At 39.8% G+C, this 27,739-nt stretch overlaps 1 protein-coding gene across 12 annotated transcripts in view; it reads right to left on the bottom strand.

Annotated features, from left to right (window-relative positions):
• The window catches only part of ANKS1B (ankyrin repeat and sterile alpha motif domain containing 1B), a 746,995-nt gene that overhangs the window by 52,813 nt on the left and 666,443 nt on the right, over positions 1-27,739 (bottom strand). For 6 of the 12 annotated variants that reach the window (XM_073327427.1, XM_073327424.1, XM_073327425.1 and 3 more), the window contains 4 exons: positions 24,688-24,795; positions 20,220-20,399; positions 6,584-6,658; positions 652-780 (listed from right to left, as the gene is read on the bottom strand). In XM_073327427.1, coding sequence (XP_073183528.1) covers positions 652-780; positions 6,584-6,658; positions 20,220-20,399; positions 24,688-24,795 — 492 coding nt within the window. The remainder of the gene's footprint in view (positions 1-651; positions 781-6,583; positions 6,659-20,219; positions 20,400-24,687; positions 24,796-27,739) is intronic. The other 6 variants (XM_073327436.1, XM_073327429.1, XM_073327435.1 and 3 more) reach the window with 3 other exon arrangements.

The following is a 27,739-nucleotide window of genomic DNA, read 5'->3' as shown; positions in this document are numbered from 1 at the left end:
TTATATTTGATTATGACTTCACTGCTGGATCAAAGCGCAAGGTAAGATGAGCTTTGAGAGGAAAAGTTTCATTAAACACAAATAGCTGTCAATTAGTAAACTTTGTAAGGAAAAATATGGAAAAAAAGCTGAAAAGTGAAATGGATTTCATTTTTTTTGTCTGATACATGTAGGATATGGGGCCATGAGCCCTTGAAATTTTACCGGTGTTTGTAACGTCTTTGTAATAGATACCTTACTATCTGAAAATTCTATTGTGGCTGAATTTGTGTGCTGTGTGTATAAAAGCATCAGTTTATAAGATTGGGGAATGCGGCATGGTCACAGAAAGTGTGCCATTTGCTTTCATTGTCACTTGGATAGCCCTGTAGCCTTTTTCTGATGGCATCATTTCTCAGTTGCTATAGATGCATGGGCTGTAATACATCAGAGAACCAAAACAAAAAATATTTCTGATGTTTGCTTCTTATTTATTAACTATGGAATTGTTTCAAAGGAAATACCTTGGTCCATTAAAAATAAAGAACAACCTCCTGTTGCTGGAAAATATTATAAATTAAAAAACTCAACACCGTCAGCATTTAACATGATCAGAAACACATATATATGCAATCTATCAGAAACCAAAGCACTGATTTTACCAATACTTACAAATGCTTTATAATCACATGACTGGAAGATGAGTTTCTCTGGGTGATGTTGCCAGTACTGTACTGGAGTTGATGCTGTCGCTTCGTTAGGTGGTCGTAAGGTAATTGAAGGTTCTCCCCAGTCTCCTGTCTGAAAATCATATTTATTCTAAAAATAACATAGGTTGCAGGCAAATCTGCTATAAAGTTAGCTCTCTATTGCTCTATCTAATTTACATTTATTGTGTACTTACTATCTCTATGTTATGTAAATAATATAATATATGAATACAACTTGTATAATACTTTTCATGGTTTAGTTTATAATCCAAGAATCACCTTCTGTACAGTTCAGTGATGCTTGAACTTAATTTGTTTACTTTTTGAATAAAATAAGTAAACACTTGAATTCTTTCAAAAACATGATTAAGTTTGAAAGATATGTATGAAAATGAGAGCTCTTGAAAAGCCATAAGATATAGAAAAATCCCTCCCATTCATAGAAAAATAATTCTGCTTTGTGTTTTGGAGATTTTTCTACACAGCTAACAAATTTCCTATTACCCCAATTTATGTCATTAATTGATAATACAATATGTATATTTTCCCAAACAATCTAAATAATTCAGACTGTGATATGATTTAAATACTTATTGTCTACAAACATATAAGGCTAAAAAGCTAAATATGCTGTTGTAATTGGGCACAATTTCACTTCTTAGAAAGCAAAAAACAATTCTGAAGAGTAAAATTTTGTGCCAGGGCAGTGAGCCACCACCAGCTAATCAAAGACAATTTGTTGCCACCAACAGTCATCAACAATTCACTATGGAATGAGGCAAATTCATAATATGATTATTTTTCAGGTTAACAAAAATAGTTATAAGCAGACCTTTGAAAGCCCAGTTGCCTAATGTATTGTAAATGTTTTGTATGCATCAATTCTCTTTGCTGTGAACAATTCTTACTGTTTTATATCATTTTAAGTTTCTCCCTATTATCCCCCAAATTTTAATCTCCTGAGCTAGGAGCTGTGTTTTTTTTTTACTCATTTTTTAAATCATTATTGTCTACATTATTCTTTCCTCTTTAATCTCTCTACCTATACATTTACTTTGATCACCTTTTATTGATGTCTGCCTGTATATTTAACACTATTTCCTTTTCACATTCACACTTAACATTTGTATTAATGACTACCTTTGTCTCTTTCTGTTACCCTCTTCTGACATTTTTCTCAGGGCCAGATATGTCTCCAACCCACTCCAGGATAATCAGCGGGCTTGTAGTTTTCTCCTAAATTGTTTCATCAGGGTTATAGTTTGCTCCCAGAGTAAAAGGTTGTAGAGTTCCAGTCCAAAAGGCCATCACAAACTTGATGATTCAGACATGGATGTTCCCCATCATGTATAATTCTGGGGCTATGATCAACCTTCAGAAATTCTCTTTTTTCTGCAACAGATTCTCTCTCTCTCCCTCTCCCCATTTTCCTCTCCTATGTGATTATTTTCTACTTTGATTTGTTCTACCATTTTTTCTACCACTACATCTACAAGGATATTTACCATCTTTGCAATACTTTTTTCAGTTTGGGTTGGAATTGGCAACAAATTGTTGGCAGTTAATTAACATGTAATTTAATAGAAAAATGGAATTGGGTTAAGATTCCTTTTAAAAAAGGTTATGGAAACACTTAATTGATGTAAAACATATGGAAATATTCTAACCAAAGAGCGATTTAAAAGTCTAGCAAACTACCACCTTATCAATTAAACCAGGACAGAGTAAACAAAACAAGGATGGTACATCCATTTTCATGTGTCACACAGTAGTGAAAGGACAGAAACTTGCACAACTTTGCAATGAAAAGCAAGAGGTAACTCTGGAAACATCAATATTACTCTGCCAATGTGATAACTTAAAGCAAGTGTACACATCATAAAACAAGTAGAAGCCGCTTAACGCCAAGATTATTGCTCCCATCCACAGATGGTACAGTACAGTAATTCACAATCTGCCTATTTAATGTTGCTTAGATACTCCAAAAATAGGGACCTTATAAGTACCTAGCAGCTCTACGGAATGTCCCTCTGCAGAAGTTAGCAGTATAGACTGCATAGCTGCAACATTCACATTTTGGAAGGAAAGCAGTGTTGCCACTGTTCCAGTTAGGGCATATTGTGATGTGTTCAGAGAATATTCACCCTCTTTTACAGAAATACTGATTCAATATGATTAAAAAGAAAGGGCATTGATTTGGAGCCTGATTTTCTTCTCTCTCAATTCAATGCAGGATTTACTACCAGCTAAAAGGAGAGCAGGATTGAATCCTTCAGGAGACTTTATGTCGTCCTTAATAGTCGATTGTTCAAGGGCCCCTAGATGTCAGAACACTTGAAATCCTCTTGCCTTAAGGCTTTTTTGTTTCAGTAGTGGCTTTTAATGAACTAAAGATCTGCTGGACAATTTATAGGAGGAAACTGTTCTGCCGGGGGGCATGCCTCATGCATGTAGCAAGAGGACATTGCCATGGACCAGGCCTGATAAAAGGATGGATGGAGTAAAGAAGCCATAAAGGTAATGCCTTTGATCCTTGCTTCTTGAACCCTGACTATTTCAGGGGTTTTAATAAGGTAGGAACAGGAGTCCCACAGTAGAGATGACACTGGGTCATGTCTCTAGACCCCCATGCTGCACTGGTCCAAAGAGGATTTACTCCCATACACAGAGGACAGATAGCAGTAGGAGATTAAATGAGGAGCAAAATGAGTAAATTAATTTACAATTTGGACCATTTTTGCACAAAAGATATTAAAAGTAAAAGTATTAAAAAAACCTTTAAAAGCTGTTCAGGAACCAATATTTCAGTCTCTGAATGGAGAGCAGTGGCAGGAGAAACAGTGAATATTGCTAACAGACAGGTCTAATGTATAAAGGAGCTAAGAAGCAACAATCTTGAGGAAATAAGAAATAATCTTCAGATGAAACAATAAAGATCAAGTATGACACACTTGCAGAGGGACTGTACAGATACCATTCCTTTGTATTAATCACTCTATTAATAAATACAATGATAGAAACAAAGACCCTATTCCCTTTCAATTTAGATAAAAAAAATTGATAAAATTACCCTAAAAGTGCTTGGGACTAGAATGGTGGATCTAAATACATAACACAGCTGAGAGAGCTACAGAAACCTGCTGTTACTGACAGACTATTGGAGTTGAAGACCTTTTGTGTATTCCAATCAGCATCTTCTCGTAGAGATAGCAACTACTAAGAAATGCTGCAAACAATTAAACATTGTATGCGTGGATAATTTTTGATTGATGAAAAAAGAAGGCATGTTACCCACAGAGCCCTGTAATGCTCTTTTGTAACTATATCATGTGTTCTTTAGCATTCAGCTGAAGCTATATTTTCATCTCATTTCTTTTTGATTGCCTCCTACCAAGCTCCTTATAATTTTAAACAACGCTATTGCCAATACCCGCTATTTCTCCTAAGTCAATAATAGCAGTTACTATTTGAAAATACTTAGACTGGAACAAATACGCATGCCTGTATAAACAGAGCAGTAGCCTTTGTCTATCCTTACTCCATCGTCTCCCTACTGATTTTCACCTTCACTCTTCCCATCAGGTCTAAAGTTAGATTGTAAACTCTTCAGGATGGGGACCATGTCTTTCTATTTATTCTGTGGGGTAACAGGGCAGACTCTACGACCCTGTGTAGGAATAAAGGGCTTTTCTGTTGAGTCAATAAAATGCTGTACTGAAATTTAGGACAATTATAGCTGAGTCATGTTGGCAGGGGAGTCTAGTTTATTCCATCCAGGATATAAAGGAGTGGAAGCAGCTCTTTGGGCAAGAGGAGATCCTAAAGGGAAACTGTAGGGCTTGAGGAGGAAGCTTAGGCTTAAACGTTTGAGTTACGAATAATAAAAAAACCTGAGGGGTGAGTTTGGATACTAACTCATGGTCCGTATATTGGGATTCAGGCCATTCGCAAGTACCTAATGCATCTTCAGCCACTATAAAAATAATACAATGGTCTCCATTTGTAAGCTACGACACTGGACCTATCATCTTTAATTTAGTTTTAAATAGCACGTATGTTCTTGTAAATCTTTTGATTTCAGTACTTTTATTTGTAAGACCCAGAGATAACCAAACAACTAAATATTTCATATTACAACACACCATATATGTGGAGGTGATATCGCTGTGATGAATTGGAGACACATGTGATAAATTTATTCATTACATGTCTTTAGTTTGTCAAATACCAGAGCAATTTATCACATGCTTGTGGTGGCATCCCATGCCCACTAGTCTGTCTCCTTGGGGCTTATTTTAACATTCCATACCACTCCCCCCGCCCCAGCTTCCAACAGCTACTGTGTTGTTTGTTTGTTTTCCCTAAACTACCCTGAGAGAGAAATGTTTCCTTCTCTTCCTTCCTACAAATATGGATTTTCCCCTCACAAAATTACGCCAAACCAAGTCCAGCGGGGCAAGATTCAGTCCTTTGTCAGTGATGGATTTTCTAGCCATAAATGTCAAAGCTTTGAATTCAAGTATCTCATGTTCCTACAGTACTTTATATCACTGGGAATGGGGAGACCTCCAGCTTCCCAGTGGACCACACCATTCTTGCTTCTCGCCCTAGAAAAGACTGATTTATTAGATATTAATTAAGTGACACTGAAAAAGTAGATTAAAACTATTAGGCCATTTTTAGAATTGCTGCACATACGTTAGTTTTAATTTTTCCCTCCTGCAGTTTGACTCAAGGTAACTAAGGAATCTGACTGCAGAGACAGAGATGTCAGAAGTAATCCCCAAACAATTTTTATAAACTCTCTAAACCATTCATAATCTCTTTCTAAAATATGGAAGGTACAAAACTTGACACAGAAAAGCTAGAGTAGGCCTGTTTTAAAGGGTTTTAAATTTTGTTTTTTAACTGAGACTATTTGTTGTAATTGTCCACCAGTAAAGCCAGGTGCCTTAGTTCCAGCGCTATGCATTAGTTACCAGGACTATAAACAGGAGCACACACAAGACAGTGCTTTTAGCTGAAATTTTAAAATTTTTGTCCCTGGAGGAATTTTAAGTGTTCTGTGGACCAGTCAAAAATCTAGTTCAATTTTTTTTTAACATCCACAGTCAGAAGATAGATTTCCTATGGCCATTTCAGAACCTTTCAAATCTTTGTTTTTTATTCAAATGATTCAAAAAGTTTCTTGTTATGCTTGAAGAAACTCTGAAACTTTCTAAAGAATGGTAGCTGAGGTATCCTTCTACCACAGAGGTAATTCAAGATGGCAGTCATGTCATGTGTATGGGACCTTCATGAGCCTCTTAAAAGTATCATATATGGGGAAAACGTAAACTATTAAGAGGGTGTTCCATACAGCATGTTACAGATAACTTTTTACTATCACTTGAATAGCACAGTTTTTCACATAAATTACATAAATTTGGGGCATTATCAAGGTCACATATAATTCACAAAAAATGGCTTACTGCCACAGCAAAGAGGGCATCATCTCAAAGTTCATCAGTTAGGTATGAGGAATGTAGATCCTGCTTATTAACAGGAAGGCTGATGCACAAAACAGGGTGCACAAACTAAGCAACTTACACATTCTTGCTTTAAAATAAATGAGCAAACAAAAAGTGCTGGAACAGGCATCAAATCTACAATGAGGTAAGTTTTAACTTAACTCTAGAACTAAAAATTCCTTCATCTCCAGTCACACAATCAACATAAAACTAATCACACACCATGATAAATGAATGTACACACACATAATCCCACACGTCAGCAGACAGTACAAATTGTTTTGCAATTTCAACACGACACCCATATATAAGTACTAACGACATCATGGCAACACATTACACTTCCATACAGTGACAACATAGCCGTTTATTACAGCATCTTACATTATGAACCTGATGCATCGATGAGAAAGGAAATCCTGCATTCTGGTTGGTCCATATCTCACAGACAGAAGACTGCTAACATAAACAGAAAACTGCATCTCATCTTGTAAATATTAATGCACTACAACCATCAAAAAGCAGGAATAAGAGTATGAAAAGAAAAAGATAGCAACAACAGTTTAAAAATGGCAGCACCTAGAGTCAGTTTTCATTTCTTTGTTGACAAAACATTTTTTGGACTTACTTAAAAATATAGTTTATTTAGAGACTTCAGAAGAGATTTCACACTGCGCATACAATAAAAATAATTTAATCAGAAATACTGGTGAAACCCAGCTCTGTAAATAGAAAATAAATAAACAAAAATAAATAAATGGAAAAAGGTGAGAGAGGAGGCAAAATGGGTTGCTTTCAGTTTGTTTTTTACCAGTCAAAAGGCCAGTTGTATTTTGGTTTTCGAGTTACATTGGAGCGAGAGGGTTCACAGAGATTTTTTTGGGTGGGTGTGAAATCAGGAAAAATTAGTAATAGTGAAATAACTTTAAAATTCCATGTGCACTGTAGCTATTAATAGAGGAAAATGAAAGAGAGTAAGGTGATCACCAACCATCTCCCTCCAACAGTAATTCCCTTTCATTCAAACATTTAGGGCCCAATACTGCCCTCTACTGCATCCCTCTGAAGTTAATCAAATGGGCAGCATTGGTCTTACACTGTCCATCCAATATTTTACAAGAAACCTGCATTAACAACAGTAAAGTAAGGATCATATTGCAGTAACTGTAGCAAAAGCAACAGAACAATATAGGCATAGCGTCTGTCAGCCCCTTTTGCGTATTTCCTTAGTGGGGATGCCATCGAGAAAAGCCACTGTGACACTACAAGAAATGCTAAGATAACATTTCATAGTAGCCAAGCAACTAAAATAAGCGCCAGATGTGGGAACTGCCCACAGTATCCTGAGTGGGCAGCAACAAAAGGCACTAAACACATGAGAAATGCAACTGCAGCCTCTAAAATAGCTAGCAATTAGTACATCAATAGTTTAACTGCAATATACACAGCATAGCTGGCAGCTAAAGACAACACCAAGAATTTAATATCAGTGTCCAAAAAAGTTAGCATTCAAATAGACACAACTGTGTGCAAGAAAGTGACTCTTGCCCTTACCTTTTGCTGTGTGAAATCTGGATGCCTTGCAGGGTGACAGGCTAGGTCACTGCTAACATTCTGGTGACTGGCAAAAGCAGATGGGCTTTCTCTGGGCTAACCTGCAAGTCCTCCCAGATTGGCTGGTAGCAAACTAGTATCTTTCACTTGTCTTTATTTCCCTCAAGTTTCCAGAGATATTTTTTTAAAATGTTATCTCCCCCCATAAGTATCTTTTAAACCCTTCCGTATCTGTTGTTCACTTTTTGGCTCCCCATTTTGTTTCCCAAAAGTCATATCTCCTGGTTCTGTATCCCACTGGTGACTTTAATAATTTGAGTTCCAGGATCCACAGGACAGTACACTTTGATGTCATGAAATATCTAATGAAAACATAGCCTTGACCTTTCCAATTTCCTTCTTGTCCATCCTGATTCTGCTATCCATCTCAAAACATATCCCCACATCTAAGGACATTGCTTCTGGCCCTCCTGTCCTCCTCAGGCTCACCCTGCTACTAACTATCTTGAAATACATTTCCCCAGTAGCAGGGCCAGGTGTTAATGCAACCCCAAATACTCTTCTTGCCCACATATTCTTAAGCTGTTTCACAGAGTATTCTTTCGGGTCACTTGATTCCTCTTTTTATCTACCCCATATTCTCAGAACTTCTCATGCCTACTCTTCCACTGAAGAGGCACTCCAGAATGACTTTCTGACTGCCTGCAGTGACACTTGGGTGAAGGAAGGGAACTACGCTTTTGCAAAACTAACTATATTTATAGTGCATTAGTAGTCTACAAAGGTACTTTTTACAGTTAATATTAATTCTCCTAAAGAATTACCTCAGCCCAGCTTTACTCTGTATAATGGAGTACAATCTTCTATAGAACATATCTCATTTAGCAAGGTGTTAATTGAGTTCTGATTTGGACAAAATGTTCATAGTGACTAACAGCTTGATCCTGCAAAAACTTACTGCCAGGTGCGACACTGATTCCTGTGTATAGTCCCAGTGAGCAGGCTATGCACAGTAATCAGCCATACACCCAGTAGTAACTATTTGCAGGATCAGGACTTAAGAGAAATTATTTTTTGAAATGTAAAAGTTCTGAAAAGAGGCACTAAAGTGATTTAAAGAGCATTCTATATGACTATAGCAACATCCAATGGGATGTAGCACTTCTCATAACACAGTTCTGTGCTACTGATGTTTCAGTGGATAGAAAATTTAGGCAGAGAGGAAAAATATTAATGTTATAAAGGACAATGGGTTTTTATGCAGAAACCAAGATTTTCCTGCCACTGAAGAAAATAGTATTTAGCATTTACTGTATACATCTTCTGTGGCTTCAAAGTGCTGAACAAACAGTAATCAATGAAGTATCAAATTCCCTGCGAAGCAGCTAAGTAAGTTTGCTTTTTTTCTATTTTGAATATGGAGAAACTGACCAAAGAAGAGAGATTGAGTGACTGTCCAAGGTCACAAACTAGTTAGTAGGGGAGTTGGGATTAGAATTCAGGAGCTACCAATTCCCAGTCCCCTAGAACATGCTACCTCAAAACAAGAAAAGAACAAAATGTATAGCCACCCTCCTATCTGAACAATAGTGTACACAAACAAAAAAAACCTTGGCCACTTAATACCAGGAACACAGAGCTCTGTGAGAAAAGGTTAGCAACTAGCAACATTTTGCAAAGGGATACTGTGAAGGACAGAAAAAATGTCATCAGCTATTCCTAATAAATATTAATATATGCACAAAGAAATAAATGCAAACTATTAACATTCAAACAAAACAACAAAACATGCATATTCATATGAAATCACATTCCCACAAAATAGATACAGATAGATCAAATATACAGGAGGTTCCTCAGATCATTGTCCCATTACAACTTGGGACACTTTAGAAGAATTGTGTTAAGAAACTTTCATTGCTTCTGTCAACCTCGCTTTAATTTCTTACTTTCATAAAATATATTCACACAAAGAAAAAAATATGACTAGCCTTTTTTCCCCCTGTGAACTTCCTCCACTGAATGCATCCGATGAAGTGAGCTGTAGCTCACGAAAGCTTATGCTCAAATAAATTTGTTAGTCTCTAAGGTGCCACAAGTCCTCCTTTTCTTTCTACTATTTCAGACATCCATTGTTCAGGTAATGGCCAATCATACCACAGAATGTTTGAGCACCTCACTCTTTCCCAGTTTTCTTTTAATCTACTCTCCTTTTTCCTGCAGTCCAGTATTTCCATAGGTGAAAAAAAATGCTAGCCCTGCTCTCTAAAACATGTCTAAAACTTGTCTGAGAATGTTCTCATAAATCCTGAGACACATCTGCACCGGTATAACCAAAATACTGGTGCAGAGTGTAAGTGTTCTAATAAAATACTACTTTTACCTGTCACTTTGGTCACGCTTTTCATTAGATTTGCAAGCACTTCACCAGCCTCATTATCTCCATTTTAGAGATGGTGAAACTGAGGCACAGTCCAAGTTGGACTTGTCCAACGTCCCACACAGGAGTCAATGGCAGAGTCAGGATTAGGACTCAGGTCTCTGCATTCCAGGTGCCCTATCTGCCGGAAGAGCAGTACCCAACCAAGTTATGAACCATTCTAACTCAAGCTAACAGGGGAGAACAAGTGGAGAGGCTGAGAAGAGAAAAGGTTGTACACTTTTCTCCCTTCTTCCTACTTCCCTCATAAACATACATATGGAGTTCAAGACAAACAGCCCTTTGCCCCCACCAAGTAGAGGTTGCATCTATTAAACATGGCGAGTGAGCTTGTAATATTTTGAGAACTTGGGAAGGATTAACAGACAACCACCTTATACCATTTCTGCTGTAACTCCATCCCCCTACCCTCAAATAAAATGGTAAAAGTTGGAATTGAAAAATGCTTTAACCTTGGCTATTAGACAAAGTGGCTGAGGGAATCTCTTTTCTGGGACCAACTTCAGGTGATCTGAAGAAGAGTTCTGTGTAAACTCAAAAGCTTGTCTCTCTCTCTCTGTCTCTCTATCTCATCAACAGAAGTTGGTCTAATAAAAGATATTACCTCACCCAACTTGTCTCTCTAATATCCTGGGACCAACATGGCTACCACAACACTGCATTAACCTTAGCTAGTCATGAGAGTCTAGACTCCTGTACACTTATTCAAAGCAGGATCTAATTCACCCAGCTGTAATTACAGACACTACACATCTTGCTGAGCCATGGGATAAATGAACAATGCTCAGTGCTTGTGATCTATGGGGCAGCTTCATGGTTGCACTAGTGCAGGGATGGATGGGAGGAAGCTCGCAGCCCCTTAATTCAGCACCTCTATGTGTGTGCGTGTAGGGCGGGGGGTGCCTCTGTGACTGAACATATTCTCACAGGGCAATTCAAATGGGATCCTTGGATGCATAAGCAAGGGAATACTGAGTAGGTATAGGGAGGTGATACTACCCCAAGGCATAGCATTCGTGAGACTATTCCAGGGATACTGATTCCAGTTCTGGTGTCAACATTTTAAAAAAGATTGTTGGCAAGATTGTTTCAGAAAAGAACTACAAGAATGATTTGAGGCCTGGAAAACCTGCCAGCGAGAGGCTAGAGAAGCTCAAGCTATTTAGTTTATACAACAAAAGGTTAATTGGGGACTTGATCACAGTCCTACATGGGGAAGGGATTTCCGAAAGCAGAGAGCTCTTTTGTTCTGTCATTGTCTGTTAGACTAAAGCCAGTGGCTGGAAGCTGAAGATAAAATAAATTCAGACTAGAAATAAGATACAATTTTTTTAACAGTGAGAGTAATTAACCATTGGAACCATTTACCTAGGGATGTGGTGAATTCTCCGTCACTTGACAACTTTAAACCAAGACTGGATATCTTTCTAAAAATATGTTCTAGATCAGCTAGTGATTATGTGCTTGATGCAGGAATCATGGGGTGAAAAATGTCCAGTCTGCTATGCAGAAAGCCAGACTAATATGATCATAATGATCTCTTAAAATGGTCCTACACCAGGGTAACTGTGGATCTTGCAGCGAGTTGCCTCTGCATAGTCATGCTTGTGTGATGCAACCCCCTTGTAGAACGGAGCTTGAGAGCTATCCAGAAAGCAGTCCCCCAGAGAGGACTGGGGCCACATAAATGCTCTGTTGCTGTATGAAATGTTTGGAGCCTGTAGTAAAATGGCAATCAAGGGGTTAACTGAGTTACTCAGAGTATTATGCGTTGGAGCCATGTTCCACTCCTCCTTTACCTCCTGTTTAGTTAGTGGGTGTTTCCTCCACTCTCTTATGTAGCTGAATAAAGCAGCACGTTCCCAGCTTGCATTACTGTAAGTAGAGTGGGTTTCTTGTGCACGGAGCAGACTCTTTCCGGCACCACCGTTATAAAAGAGCTGTGCAGATCCAGCTATCTCAATTCCTTCTGCCGAGTCCAAGAGAAGTCACATGAAAGAAGAACTCTGAGGAAGAGGGGGAGGTGAGCAGTTGGCATGAACATGCAGCAGCAAGGTTCTAGTGTTTCCACTGCTCCTCTCCCAGGCCAGGCGGGGGTGTGGAAAAGCATCTCACAAGTAGGAATATCCAAAGGTTACTTTCACGAACAAGCCCTTTTGAGCCCCCTAGTGAAAATGGAGGGGGAGGGAGTTCTGCCTTCCTGATAATTCTTCACATGAGGAGGATTTGCAGAAAAGTGCAGGCCATCTTGAAGTGACATTTTCCTAAGAAAGCAACTTGAGCCATGGCTACATCTGCTGCAGAAGTATGTACCTTGTAGTTGTCCTTTGATATAAAGAGAACAAAGGGACTCCCTTGTTTGTCTTGAACCAGCTGAAGACCTCCTTCACTTGACTATGATCCCCAGGATGGAATTCCTCTCCACTCAATCAACGTGCCTGTGGTTGAGATGAGCTGCTACATGCAGAGAGACTCGGTCGACTACAAGCTGATGATTCAGATTTGTTTTCATCCCATTAAACAGGAGCTGGTTTCTTCTGGGGGAGATTGCTTAAGGTTCCTTCGGTCAGTTTTTGTAGACTATTACTGCCTTGTGTGATCTGAGAAAACACATCAGTTTCCTCAGAGCAAGATGCATTGTTACAGTTCAGAGTACTAGTGCACTGATATACAGTGTACAGCAAATCTTTTGCTGACTGACCACTTCCCCTATGCTAATGTTTTTCCCACAAATGCTCCCCAGCCTGTTATCTTTGCATCTGTCAGTTATTCCCTGACTGGACATCTCTGGAGAGTGTCATGCTGGGCTTCCTGGGTTTATGCATCTCAATGCTAATACTATATACAAGGAAAAAACAGACTGTCAACATCTTGATGAACTTAACAAAGGAAATCTTCATAATCTTGGGACTGAAGACATTTCACCATAGCTACCCTGACTTTCTGTGCAGGTGATGATTTAAGGTGGAGACTGGCAGGTAATGTGACACAAAATTCTGAACTAACAACCAATATTTAAGATCAGAGGACATAATATTAAAATTTGGTTGCCTTCGGTTAAGCACCAATTATCCATATTAGGCACCTAAAATATATGGACTCCTTTTCAAAAAAAACACCCATAGCTTCACTGGAAGGCCTTAGTCCTTTCCAGGAGCTAAAAGATTTGGATACTGGAGCTTAGAGCTCTTCTCTGGACTCCAGAGATCCTTGAACTTTTTATTTTAGTTACTTTGTCAAGAGGAACTCTCCCTGGATCTTCCAGATCATCCTTACAAAAATAATGGTTGTATAAGTGAGAAAATCTGTAAATGAGTAATTATCACATATGTCCGCATCTTGGTTTAGCATTTGTGGCATTAATTGTACCATTAACACCAACTATTAAAGTTGCACATTCTTCTTGGACTCTGTATGCTGAAGCCGTGTGCAGATCTAATATACATCCCACTGCATTATTTCAAAAAGCAAAAGTGTGTCACATTTTTGAAAATATTAAGATTTTTCAAGTAGAAATTACTGAGTTAGTTCTTAATTCCGTTTTTATAGTTTACTTAGCCATATTCAATATACTAGGAGGTGAGATTTAGAGCTTCATAGAAAATATGTATACAAAAAGACAACATTCTTTCAGTAACATATTTATCATACAGCCCAAAATCTCATATAGTCATTTTTCCTCTGCCATAAATTCAAGCTCTTCACAGTTCAGCAATCTTTCAGTATTTAAAAATATAATACATTTTAAAAAGGCGAAACTTTCAACATTTCATTAGGTTCTTATTGAGGTTTTCTTGCATTACGTCTGTCTTGTGTTCTTCAACGTTTATATTTTCCATCGGTTGGTTGCATTTTGAAACAGAAGTCAAACTCTCCAACAAAAGCAGAACAAAAGATTTTCATCCACATTGGCCTCATCCTCATTTTAATCATTTCTTAAATCCACTGCAATAGTAAAGTACTCTTTGCCATAATATATTTCACCAACAATTTCAACTGTTGATAAAACACATTATTCTCACTTTAATCCACTGCTTCTTGCAGATGATCATCTTGCACATTGGTGTCTTCCTTTAGACATTCAATCCTTAATTTCCTCCATAATCTTTAAATCCCTCCAAAGGTGAGAGTGGGGGGAAAGAACAAAAGAAATACACAATACGATAAACGAACAAAAATTCAGACTCATGGTTAAAACACAGGACTGAGTCTCAGGAGGTTTGGGTTCTATTAATGACTCTGCCACAAGCTTGCTCTGTAACCCTGGCCACATCACAATCTCTCTGTGCATCAGTTTCCCTAGGAGTAAACTGGAAGACATGATATTTACCCAGGATAGCCTCAAGGACATTTTGAAGATAAATTAATTTCGTGAAACACTTGGAAGATAGTATAGAAGTTCAAGGTATAAAGAGCTGAAAACATTCTCCCTTAGCTCTTTTCACAGAAATCTGTATCTCCCTCTCTAGCTTTTATTACACTTTTACTTAACTGGAGATAATATTTAGTTGTTGCTAGTAGGTATAGTTCTACTTATGGTATAGGCTCCTATGTCTTAGTCCTAATCCTTCAATCAATTACAGATCTACCAAAACTTCACATTCCACGGTGGCACTACACTGATTGGAATGACTTTATGTAAAAAATGCACACTCAAGCTATTATCCTCTTACATTACCTGGCTCTTAAGTTCCAGAATAGAATGTCAAATCAAATAATGAAAACAAAGAGCCCAGAAAGGCTTAAAAATGGAGTGGGCATAGGGTTCAGCCCTGGGTTCCCTCTTCAGTGAATTCCCTTGACCAAGAACATGTGAATTCAATTTTTCCCACCCTTTTGAGATACGAAAGAATGTCTTTCTTCCTATTACTACAGTATTACAATACCAAGGCCAAAGTAATGAAGGAACAACAATGTCCTGGTTTTGCAACCTTTGATGCATTTTTACTCTAGGTGTTAGAGTTTCTTTGTTGTCTGTAAAATCTTTAGTCTTAAAGAGCTGAGATTTTAAGCAGCGTTTCTTAAGAAACTTAACCAGGCTTCCTTTTCACACCCATGATTTTCCCTGCCACAAATGACAGATCTTGTTGAGGTGTTAGAGCCTGATCTTAACCTCACTAACTGCAAGAGGACTCTTTCCATTGTCATCAATGAGCTTTTCAGCCAGCCCTTAGTCTTTGCCCTGGAAAAACAATATTTCTATGAAGTTTATCAGTCAGGATTGATGGTAGCTAACATTAGGATCATTAAGTGCACCATGATGTGTGCCTCACTGGAGAAGGCACTGAACTCCAAAGATCTGCCAACCACACTTCAGAAGCAGCAGCTTCCACCACTATGATCTCCTGTAATGCTCAGCAAATTGATCTGTGCTTGGCTCCAGTGGTCAGAGAGAAGGCAAACAGAGCCGAGCACTGCTCAGCGGAAGTGACCTTTTGGAGCTGTGGAACTTTTCCCCACTCATATTTGGAGGAGGCAGGAAGAAGGGCCTGACATTTGGATGAATCTGAGCCCCATTTTGCCCCATCGCCCCAGTTAGGCTTCTTTGACCCCTATGGCAAACTAAGGATCCTCAAGTTACATATCTAGTCTGGTTTTCTAAATGGACACTTTGAGCACGCAGATTAATATTCTCCTTTGAAAAGAGTTCATTTGCCTGTGACAAGCTGCCTTTTGCTGACCTTCAGGAGTCATTTCACTCATTTCCCAAACAAATGAATCAGTGATTTCCATTCCAATTTCAAGGTTTACTAATCTCGAGTGTAACTGGAGCTACATTGAATATGCTGATTTGATCACGTTCATCTATAACTTGCAGGCTCAGCACTAAATCATCTTCTGCCTCCAATACCAATGATACACAGGCTAGTCAGTCTTATCTTGATAGGTTTCACAAAGTCCTTTTCACAATCATCTGTGTTACATTCTGGTAATCTCAAGGACTTCGAAGATTTTACATTTTGGCTGGGATTTTAAAAGGAAATTCAATAGGATTTGGGTGTCTAAATTGCTTAGGCTCCCTTGAAAATCTCTGCATTACTCTTTTTTACCTCCCTGTACTACAAAATGACCAGAAAGTAAGTACTGTGATCATCTAGTCTGACCTCCTGTAGTGGCAGGCTCACCTGTGTTAAACTAATTTAGTACAATCTTGTCTCAATCAAGCAAATAAGTCATCGATTTTTAGAAATAAGATCGGAGTATGATTTAGAAGAATGATGTAAACCTTTTGTCCTCTAAAGTATTAAATGGCCTTAACAAAAGCAGGAGGGTTGATATCTAATGCAAAAATCAGCATGCTTGATGATTAATACATAGCATATAGTGAAAATATGTGTCATATTAATGACAGAACAATTAGAGTGCATTGATTCTTTTAAAATATTTTCTTTGGATTTTAGATTTTAAATTAAAGCTCAAAATAGGTTTACCGGAAAGTTTAAAATCAAATAAAGTTGAGAAAGGAGCTAAAGTGAACAGTGTGATAGCCATGCATTCCTTTTAGTAAGCTATAAATCTGTAAATTGTCTTTCATCCAGTAGCCTCTCTCCAATGTAAGCTAAAATGTGCCCATTAAATATGTGATGAAAAATGAATCTAAAAAACCCTCCAAAATTACAGCATTGAGGACTTGATCCTGAGGTACTTAAGTACATGAATCTCCCTATGATTGAGTGTATACCCCTTGAATGGAACCTGGCAGAGAAAGGGTTAAGGGACGAAGGAACTATGCAAGCTAGCCCCAGTAACATGTGGTAGAATAAAAAAGGACTTGTCTGTGAGAAGTACTCTAGCTGGGGGCAGGACACTTTCAATAACTGCTTGCGAAGAAGTCAGTCTGGGACAAACCAAAGGAACCTACAAATGTTTGGATTAGAAGAGACTGCTAGATACAACAGAGGGCAGTGTATCCATGCATAGGATCAAACTGAATGCTTTACTTTCAAGAGGAATTTTTGGGAGAGACTAAAGATCTGGAACAGCCTTTCACTATGAGTACCAAAAACAACAGACTAACCAGTTTTAAAATTGATCTTAATAAATTTACGAATGGCTTACATAATGGATTTGCCTATGATAACAGGAGACTGGACTTGATGATCCAGGAGAGCCTTTCCAGTCCTATGTTTCTAAATAAGGTTCATTTCAGCAAAGCATTTGGGGCACATGTCAAGATGCTGAGAAAAAAAAACCTCAATTCAAATGTCTATTTTGAGACCAGATTGGCTGAGCAAAGCCCAGTTTAACCTCTTAAAAGCATGACTCGGACAAACTGAGAATGATCACCACATGGAGTCACTGATATTCCCATTGATGTCAATGGGAGTTCTGCATACACCAGTACCACAGAACTGAATACAGAGCTAGATTTGATGCTAAAACAGCCACCACTCTAAGCTGTGATTTCATTCTGGATCTGTCTTTTTTCATTTGGTATCTGAAGGAATCCTGAAGGATGACTGTCCTAGTTTTTCACTGAGAAAGTGAGAGAGAAGGAGCAGAAGAGCATTCACTGTGTACCAACTCTCAGGAAAACACCAACACTTAAGTGGTTTTACAAATACATTGAGGCAGGAGAGGTACTAAATGCCCCGTTCTTTCTTTAGATAGGAGGCACATATGATGGCTTTTCCAGAAAAAAAATATTTTTTTCTGAAAAGTCCCTATGTATCTGAGGAAGGGATGTTTCAGACCTCTCTGGAGGATCAGGATGTTAAGACAGGAAGAAAGGAAAGCGAAAGGGAGGCAGGCTGGGCTGCTAAAATGGTACTTAAAAAAACCCAAAACATTAGAGACTAAAAGAGGAAGAGGGAAGTGTGAACCAAGTGATAAAATGTGCACAAATCAGTCTACTCAACCACAAATTATGAGATATTTCATATTCAAACTTCCAAGATTTGTGACCTTCAAAGAAGTATTTTTACAGTAGGTAAAGTGGTTAAGTAGGTACAGGGATAAATGTCGTCCCCCCCGCCCCCATGGACTTCAGTCAAACTTCCACTCACCGTGAAAGCCTCGCAAATTTATGTTTGAAAGCAAGCTTGCACACTGGGCAACTTTCCCCAGCTCTGTTTCTGGATTAGAATGAGAGCCCTAATTCAGTAGGATAAAATTATACAACAGCCAAGTTTAAATTTTTCTTTGAAAAAAGATCTAATTTCACTTTCCTATAAATGTTTGCCTTAACAAATGGGATTCATCAACTGCTCTTGGATTCCCAGGTAGCATATGGGTTTCGTTTTTCATTTGCGTTTTTAATTGCTTTTTCTCTACATGCATTTAACAAAGAGATTGCAGCCTTTTCTCTATCATGTAGACTATAACACAGTTATTTGCACAGTCTTTGTCACTTTAAGGTTGAACTACTGAAATACGCTCTACTTTGGGCTATGCTTGAAGACTACTTGGAAGCTTCACACAGAGCAGAACGTAACAGCCTGCCTGCTTAGTGAAGTGAACTGTTCATGTTACAAATGTGCTCCATGAACTGCACTGGCTTCCCATCTGTTTTTGGGTGCAATTCCAAGTTTTATTTTTGATCTACACTGCAAAGCATTACATGATTTAGGACTTGGTATCTTTCTCCCTATGCACAAAGAACAGCAGAGATCATCCTGAGGCACTTTTGCTGATAGCTTAACTTTACTGACCTTCAGAATGGTACAAGACCCATCTTTTTGGTCAAGCATATGCTTGATTTAAAATCATCAGTACATTATCTCTGGTTGGTTGAAGGAGTACAGGGAAGGGGACTGATTTATGCTGTCTTTTGTGGACAGTTTGATTTAATGTTGAGATGCATTTAGTGCTACAGTGATGGGCCCGTAAGTCATTATATAAATAAATTACAAACCTTTTAAGAATGTCCAAATAAACCCCAAGAATACAAACTTCCTTGGAAAATGATGGGCACACTCAGTACTGGAAGCAGTCACACCCCTCATTAGTTTCTCTTCAAACCTGTATCATGTTTGTCTTTTCTATAGTGAGGTTCTGCCAGCTCATTTTTACATGGGTCGCTCTCTCAGCCAGTGCTACGAATTGGCACCTTCTCTTGAAAAGGAGACGTGAAACTAATGTCTTCTGAATACTGATGAAAACACAGCCTAAAATGGAGTTTTCTCTCAGGAGCTTGTACATCAGTCTGTATAGAACAGGCAGGGCAACTGAATGGAACCACAAGGAACCGCTTGTAAGAGGACTCTCGGGGAGCAAGAGCTACGCCTAAACTCTGTTCTAAGACCCGTCAACAAGGATGGGATAGAGTCAGCAAAAAACAACCCTATTCAGATCCCACAGGCATGTCAGCAGCACCTGGGCTGGTATCAGAAAATCTACATTAAGTTTCCCCATGAAGGGAAACTTTCAAGCTGGACAGGGATGCCTTTAACATCAAGTGATGACTTCTTGAGCAAGGGCCTACCAACTACTTGTTTAAGGCTAGTCAGTCAATATCTTGGCCTCCTGGAAGGAAGTATAAACAATCCCCAATCTTTTTCTATGTCCTATTCTAACTTACTTCTTTATAAAGTTGTTTTCTAGAATTTCTTTCCTTGCTACTATGTATTTCTTTCTTTAAAAAAAATTGGTTCAGTACTATGAGTTTAAAAATGTAGGTCCTGATCCTGCAAAAGACTCATTCATAAGATTAACTCTTTGCAAGATTGTGAGCTTCATTTTTAAGGGTATTTAGATGCGTAAAGATGCAAACAGGCACCTACTGGGATTTTCAAATGCACATAGGCATTTACCTGTATTTAGGGGCATCTAAATATATTTAAAAATCTGGCCCTAAGAGTCTTAAATGAAGTACATGCACACACTTTTGAAAATATGATATATATATGTGCACAAACTAATCTAGTTTAGGATTCTTAACCCTTGCAAACACTGCTTTGAAACTAAAAAACATCAAAAACGGATACTGCATTTGCTGATTTGGATCTGGCCCCAATATCTGAATATGCAACAATGACTAGGTTTAATTCTTTGATCAACAGCATGAGGACACTTTTTTAACCTTACCTGTGCCATCTGCCTCTCCAGTTTTGACCGGGGAATATCTTCAAAATAGTTTTCATTTCTTCTTCTCCTTGCATCCCCCTGCATGATAATGTGAGGAACGTCTAGGGAGCCACCGGTAGTGTAAGTGCTTTGGCTAAGTGAGGGAGACAACTGAGGAGGAGTATGGTTACCGCTGGGTTCCTGGATAGAAATGGAAAATGTAGCATGGTATAATACCATTTTTATGTCTTCAAGCAACCTGTTTAAAACTATATTTGAACTATTGTCAATACGAAATGTAGGAGCATTTCCTGAAGAAAGAATTTATGATGAATGAATGTTATTTTGTATTAGATCAGGGGTCGGCAACCTATGGCACGCGGGCCAAAGACGCTGATTTTTAATGGCACGCTTCTGCCTGCCGGGTCCCAGCCACCGGCCCCACTCAGCCTGCTGCTGAACCCAGGCCGGGACCCCGGCAGGCAGCAGCGTGCCATTAAAAATCCTGCCCACCCCGGCCCACTCTTCTCTGCCCCCCCGCCGGGGCAGGGTGAAGAAGCTTGGTCCTGCCGGCTGCTGCTGCAGGGCAGGCAAGCTCCCCTTCACGCACCTCTTCCCCCAGCGTGCTGGGTTCCTGCCCAACCTCCTCCTCTCCCTCCCTGCCACCGATCAGCTGATGGCCCTTGCGGGGGAGGGGGAGAAGTGGAGCCGCAGCGCACTCGCTGCTCCGTGGAAGAGGCGGAGAAGAGGTGGGGACAGGGCCTTGGGGAAGGGGCGTGGAATCAGGGCATATCCCCTCCAGCCTCTTGCCGTGAGCCGCCCAGGGCAAGGGGCTGCGAGCACCCCCATGACCCCGTCCACAACCCCAGCCCTCTGCCCTAACCCCTACACCCCCCTCACACCCGCCCAGCCCTCTGCCCTGATCCCTACACCCCCCACACACCCCAGCCCTCTGCCCTGACCCCTGCACCCCCACAACCCCCACCCCTCTGCCCTGACCCCTGCACCCCCTCACACACCCAGCCCTCTGCCCTGACCCCTATACCCCCCGACCCCAGCCCTGACTCCAGCACCCTAAATGAAGCTTCTTAAACATTTTGAAAACCTTGTTTATTTTGCATACGACAATAGTTTAGTTATGTAATATATAGACTTATAGAGAGAGACCCTCTAAAAAACGTTAAAATGTATTACTGGCATGCGAAACCTTAAATTAAAGTGAATAAATGAAGATTTGGCACACCACTTCTGAAAGATTGCGGATCCCTGTATTAGATTGTGACTTGCCCTACACAACTTGTAGAGGGCAGTAATGCACCCTTATTTTCCTCACAGCCTCCCCACATCACCAGTTTGTGAGCAGGCTCCATGGAGACATGATTCCTCCTGTGTAGATGGAAGTTGATGGAGATGGGTGGCGAATGAGCAGCATGGAAGGGGAAGTAATCTGCTACTGGTATAGGCTGGTAGAAAATTACATCCCCATTTCCCAACTCTGAGCCAAGTCCTCTCCCAGAGTTGCTGCTGGGAAGATACAGCTACATGCCAGCCCTTGTCAGGGTCCAGCTAAACACACGATTGATGCCTTAACTATTTGTAAGGGGCAATATACCACCACTTGGGAGAAGCCACGTGGTTTGTACTCCAGCAATGTCTTCCCTTGTTGGGAGAGAAAATGAGTGGACAGAGATATAAGATACATACTTTACATACAATTTGTAATGGCCCTGCAGAATACAGTTTATATGGGGAAATTAGAGAGAGAAACAGAACACAGATTACAACTCCCAGGGCTCCAGAAAACATCAGTGTATCAGTATCTAGCCAAACTGTTTGTAACAGATGCAGGACACGGTGGTCTTGTCTAGGACACTGGGGTAGTTTGGGAGTTGCAACCTTCTCGTACATCCAACAACACAACATTGCAAACATTAGTGTTCAGGTGTTCATATTACCAGTTAAGTTCCACTTGCTAGTAGGAAAGCTAACAGCATGCTCTCTACCACCATGACAATCTGCGCGGGTGCTGTACCAGTAGGGACTGCAAACACTAGCATAGCAACTGCACTGGATCAATTCTTCCTCCCACATCTGTCCCACAATGCACTAGTCACTTCTTAAGTGGACTCTGATCAATTTTCTGGACTCTGCTGTAGAGTCAAGTTCTCCAGAAGCCCTCACCTGCACAACTGGGCAGCGCACCTTCGGTCTCCATGTGTGTACCCCTTTTTGCCAGCATCCACTTCTGTGCAATCGTCAAATTTCAGTGTTAGCTTCCCAAGCTGCTTTTGAATCACTTCTCAAAAGAAGCTTTTGTGCAAGGATACCTTAAGCTGGCCTGAGGTTCACAAGAGTGCTTGTCCAGATCTGGGGTGACCAGGAGATACAGTTACAGATGAACTCCACTATCAGGAACAGTCTAGTTTCTGACCAGGTGTTGAGCAGATGGCCCAGTTATCACATGCACCAGGAAACAGTGCCAGGAGAAGATAAAGACAATTTTCTTAGATTAAGTTATTTGGAGCAGGGAATGTGCCAGTTTATGTGTATGAAGCATAACTATAATATAACTATTTAACATTGAACAACAATGGGCCTGAAGGTACCGTACAACAATGCCGAGATACAAATGGTTGCTCTGGCGCAGGGAGGAAAACCTACTTCTTATTGTTTTAGAGGAGTAACTAAAGGGGATTCTTGGTTCAGTTTTCCACAGAGCCAAACTAGATTGTGGACCGCTCTAAGGCACCCTATTTCAAGCTGCTGAGAGACCAGGAGGAGAGTAAGGAGGCCTGGGGTGGTCTAATGTGGTTGGTTGCTCTTCCAATGGAAGGTTTCTGCTCATAGGTAAGAGTGATCAATCTCCGCATTTCATACTGTATCTTTGTTACTTTTGCTTTAATATTTACCAATGTTTTCTTCATTAAAAAAATAATGTTTAAAGCTACTGTAGGAACTAGAAAAACTGAAGTGGTGGTCTGAGGCTATTAGCCCAGCTAAGACTTATACTGGCATCCTTTTAGGAACAATCTTCACACCAAAAAATGGTTCTTTCAATGTGCTAGACACAAACAGATCTTCCTACAGAAGCAGATATACATTTCACCGTATCCAAACTATTCTTCAGCTTGAAATAAAATCATTAGTGCATATTATAAGGTAAACACTCCCCTATGTTTTTGTTTGAGTATTTCTATGGTACAGTATCTCAGCTATTGAAGGAGTAGAGGATCTTAATCCAAACTCATGTCCTTTCCTTTAGGACTCCCATTGAAGACAACTGTACATAAAGTGATGAATAATATTTAGTTACTGTCTGCATTAGTAATTCTAGCTGTTGGGCAGTGAAATATTTTTCCTCATCCTGATTACATGAGGAGGAGATCTAGTGTACTTTTCACTGTACAGAGAATGTACAATGCTGCTAGTAACGTAGGATGTGAAAGCTTTTCCACCAGCAGAAGAGGAACATTCCCATGTATAGAAATAGTTTTCAAATCCAATACATCGAAACCCCTGAGTGAGTGTGTGCTACTTTCAGCATTGGCCATTTCTTTTTTATTTTAGCACTTGCAGTGTGCCAGGAGGCCATTCACACAACAAACCGAGATATAAAATGTAACTAAAAATACCCTATTTTGAGCAATTCTCTAGGGCAGGACATCATGAACTGAAAGGCACTTTTGCTAGCACAATATTAAAAAACAGGTTATAGATTTCTAAATCTAAGCATTTGTATATAGCGTTTGACACTAAAGAGGGTAAAAACAGGGAGGTCACAGAATCGATAATTTTCTGTTAAAATAAGATTATAAAAGGCAGCAGCAGTTCCCACTCTAGCTTTACCTTCTCCTCCTAACACCAGGAAATACAACTAGGGAGCACATTATGTGCCCGACAACTGGAAATCCATTCCAGAATGAAATTCCAATCAGAGGAGCAGTCACCATGGAAATACTCAAATCAAATCTACTCAAACAGGGAAGAACTGAATGAAAATGTCATAGTAAAAGGTGCTAATGAGCATGAACTACCTTGAACACAACACAGTAAAGACAGGGTCCCCAGACCATAAGGTAATACGGATAATAGATACCAAGAAAGCAAAATTTCTGGGATTAGAAATCTAGTGAATTTATTGCAATGGGAGGGATATAAAAATCAGTGAAAGTGGAAAATCCCCGGAGGTACCATGACCAGGCTTGCAGGAGTGGGGTTATTAATGGAAACTGAGTAAGACAAGTAACTTTAGATACCCAGAAACACCTTGATATCTATACATGTTTATCTCACTGATTTCAGTTAGCTTTGTGTAACTAAAGCAGAGACTTGCACTACAGAGCAGCAAACAAAAAGGAAAGTGATAAAACTCATTCTATATGCTTAGCTACTAAGTGACAATTCTTTTTGCTTTCAGTTTTCTTTTTAAATAGTATTTTTATTAAATGATTGCTGACTTTACGAGATACCAAATTTGCTAGAAACTTACCCTGAGGGTTATTGACCTTGGTGGTTTCTGAGGAGGGTCTTCGTGAAGCCTGTCTCCCAGAGATGCCAAAATACGTTTCCTGTGGCCAACCAAGCTGATTTTTAAAACCTGAAAAATAATGAAAGCTCAGGTAAGAACATTCATTAAAATCATTAAACAAAGAACCAGTCAGAAACAAACGCCTTTTCTATAAACATCTTAAGAGGTAAGTACTCTGCATTGGTCAAGGAGAAAGAAAGAGCGAGCGTGCAGTGGAAGGTGTATAAAGATTAGCAGAGGGGGTTACAGGTCAGAGAGGAGGATGCAGAGTAAAAGGAGGCAGGAATGATATAGAATGGGGGGAAAAGAAAAGCAGGTACAGTTAAGGAAAGCAAAGACAGGCAGAGCAGCAGAGTAGGGAGAAGAGTGAAATCAAAGTGGAGGGAGAGAGAATTCCAGATTGAATTCCAGATGGAACAGTAGTACCAGAAAAAAGGGAAAAAATAAAACCAGTAAGAAAAGACTGGGGCAGAAAATGTAGGACTGCAGACAAGAGTGAGCAATGGAGAATAAAGGGAGCAACTGAAATGGAGGAATACTGGTGTTAGAAGAGTGAAGAGTGGCCAGACTAATGGTTAGAGGAAAAGGGGAGAGGAAAGAAATGACAGAGGGAGGAAGTGAACAGCAAATAGAAAAGCTGGTACTTCTATAACTCTCCACCATAGGATTCTCAGAAGCAATCTCAGCCTCCACACACAGAGTCAGCAACACCCTCAGGCATGGTGTGCACCAAAGAAACACAGATTTGATTCCTGCCAATCCTGGTCCGACCCCGTCCCGCTCTAGACAGAAATAAAACCTCTCTCCACAGCAAGACAACAAACAATTACCCCCAGTGGACTGACCAAAAATGTTTGGACTTGCCAAATTCCAAACCTTAATTTATAAAAAATGATAGCTGATCAAGAGTTGAATAATTACTGTGTCACTACAACTCCCTAACTACTTCTATTGATGCTCTAGCATCAAAGCAAGCTCTCTCCCTCACCTCCTCCCCCACCCCCGCAGTTGTTGGAAATATGAGGTGGACGGGAGGTGTAAGGACAAAGCAGAAAACCTGAGCATCAGTGGCAGAAAATAAAGTCTGATACAAAGAATTTCTACAAATCTATGCCAATGAGCTAGGAGGCAGAGATCCAACCTCTGCTCTGTCATAATCATAAAAATGGCAAAATCACACCTTCGTAGAATCCTTCCAGGCTTCAAATTGCTTCCTTTCTTCCTGAGCACATCACCTTCCATTGTGGGGCGACTACTAATAGAGACTGTCAACACTGACATGGATGCAGGGGATTTCTCTTTCACACTAAAACAGGCAATGGCCCGGACATTATTGAGAAACCATTCTTCGACACTAGTGACCTCCCAAACTACTGCCTGGTCTCTAGCATCCCTTTTCTAAGCAACCTGATCAAGAAGTCAGCAACCTTTCAGCAATCAATATCTTAGATCCCACTCAATCTGGTGTCAGAACAGGGCACAGTACAGAGACATCTATTGTTGCTTTGGTAGTTGACCTCCTCCTGTCCACAAATAGGAGAGCTACATTCACACTCACCCTGCTGGTCCTGTCTGTGCTATTTCATATTGTGAGCATCTAACAGTCTGGTTGCCTGCAGCTAAAGAGGTCACTGGAACCAGCACAAAACCAGGGCTTTCTGTTCAGATTGAACCCGGAGGATCATTGTGAGTAGCTGTTCCTCCACAGCAGGCCCCCCTGAAAAGTCCCACAAGCTTGTTATCTTCATATTATTCAAGATATATAGGAAGACATTAGGAAAGTCAGTGAGACAACACAGGCTGAAATGCCAGCAGTATGCAGGAGACACTAAAGTCTGCATCCACTTTACATCAAATGTAAACAGCACCAAGATGGGTGAGGTCCAGAGGATCACAGAAGGGCAAACATAGAACCTATCTTTAAAAAGGAGAACAAAGAGGACCCAGGGAATTATAGATCAATCAGCCTAACTTCAATACCTGGAAAGACACTGGAACAAATTATTTAATAATCAATTTGTAAGCACCTAGAGGATAATGGTATGATAAGTAATAACCAACACGGATTTGTCAAGAACTCATGCCTAACCAACCTAATTTCCTTCCAGGCCTAATGGACTGGGGGGGAAGCTGTAGATGGGATATATGTTGATTTTAGTAAGCCTTTTGACATAATCCCACATGATTTTCTCAAAGGCAAATGAGGGAAAAGTAGTTCTAGATGAAATTACCATAAGATGGGTGCACAACTGGTTGAAAGATCATACTCAAAGAGTGCTATCAATGGTTCACTGTCAAACTGGGAGGGTGATCTACAAAGGTTCTTCTCGGCCTGATACTATTCAGTATTTTCATTAATGACTTGAACAACAGAGTGAAGAGTATGCTTATAAAATTTGTGGATGATGACAAACTGGGAGGGGTTCCTAGTACTTTGGAGGACAGGATTAGAAATCAAAACAATCTTGACAAATTGGAGAATTGGTCTGAAGTCAACAAGATGAAATTCAATAAAAACAAGTGCAAAATACTACACTTAGGGGTGAAAAAAAGCAAATGCACAACTACAAAATAACTGGCTAGGCAGTACTACGGCTAAAAGGGATCTGGGGCTTATAGTGGATCACACATTGAACATGAGCTTTGAATGCCCAATTATCAATGGCAGGAAAAAAAGCCCATCTTATACTTGTTAGTTGCTATAAGATTGGGCCCCATCACATCACATCAGTCCTTGCCAAAGCAACACACACATTCATGATCTTCATGTTTCATCACTACATTTCATATCTAGGAATGACATCAAAACATCCCCAAATGCTCACATTGGTACAAAAAGGTAGCAGATCATTCGTTTAACACAACAGGTCACTCTGAACACATAACTCCAGTGCTCCGGTTTCTTTGCTGACTCCCAGTTGAATGAAGAGTCCAGTTCAAAGTCTCTGTCTTGATATTCAAAGCTTTGCATGGGCTTGGCCCTAGCAATCTGAGAAATTGCCTCTCTCCCCAA

The sequence above is a fragment of the Lepidochelys kempii genome, chromosome 1 (genome assembly GCF_965140265.1).
Source record: "Lepidochelys kempii isolate rLepKem1 chromosome 1, rLepKem1.hap2, whole genome shotgun sequence".
Classification (NCBI taxonomy): Eukaryota; Metazoa; Chordata; order Testudines; family Cheloniidae; genus Lepidochelys; species Lepidochelys kempii.
The sequence above is the reverse complement of the archived record's forward strand: the minus strand, read 5'-3'. Positions and strand labels throughout refer to the sequence as shown.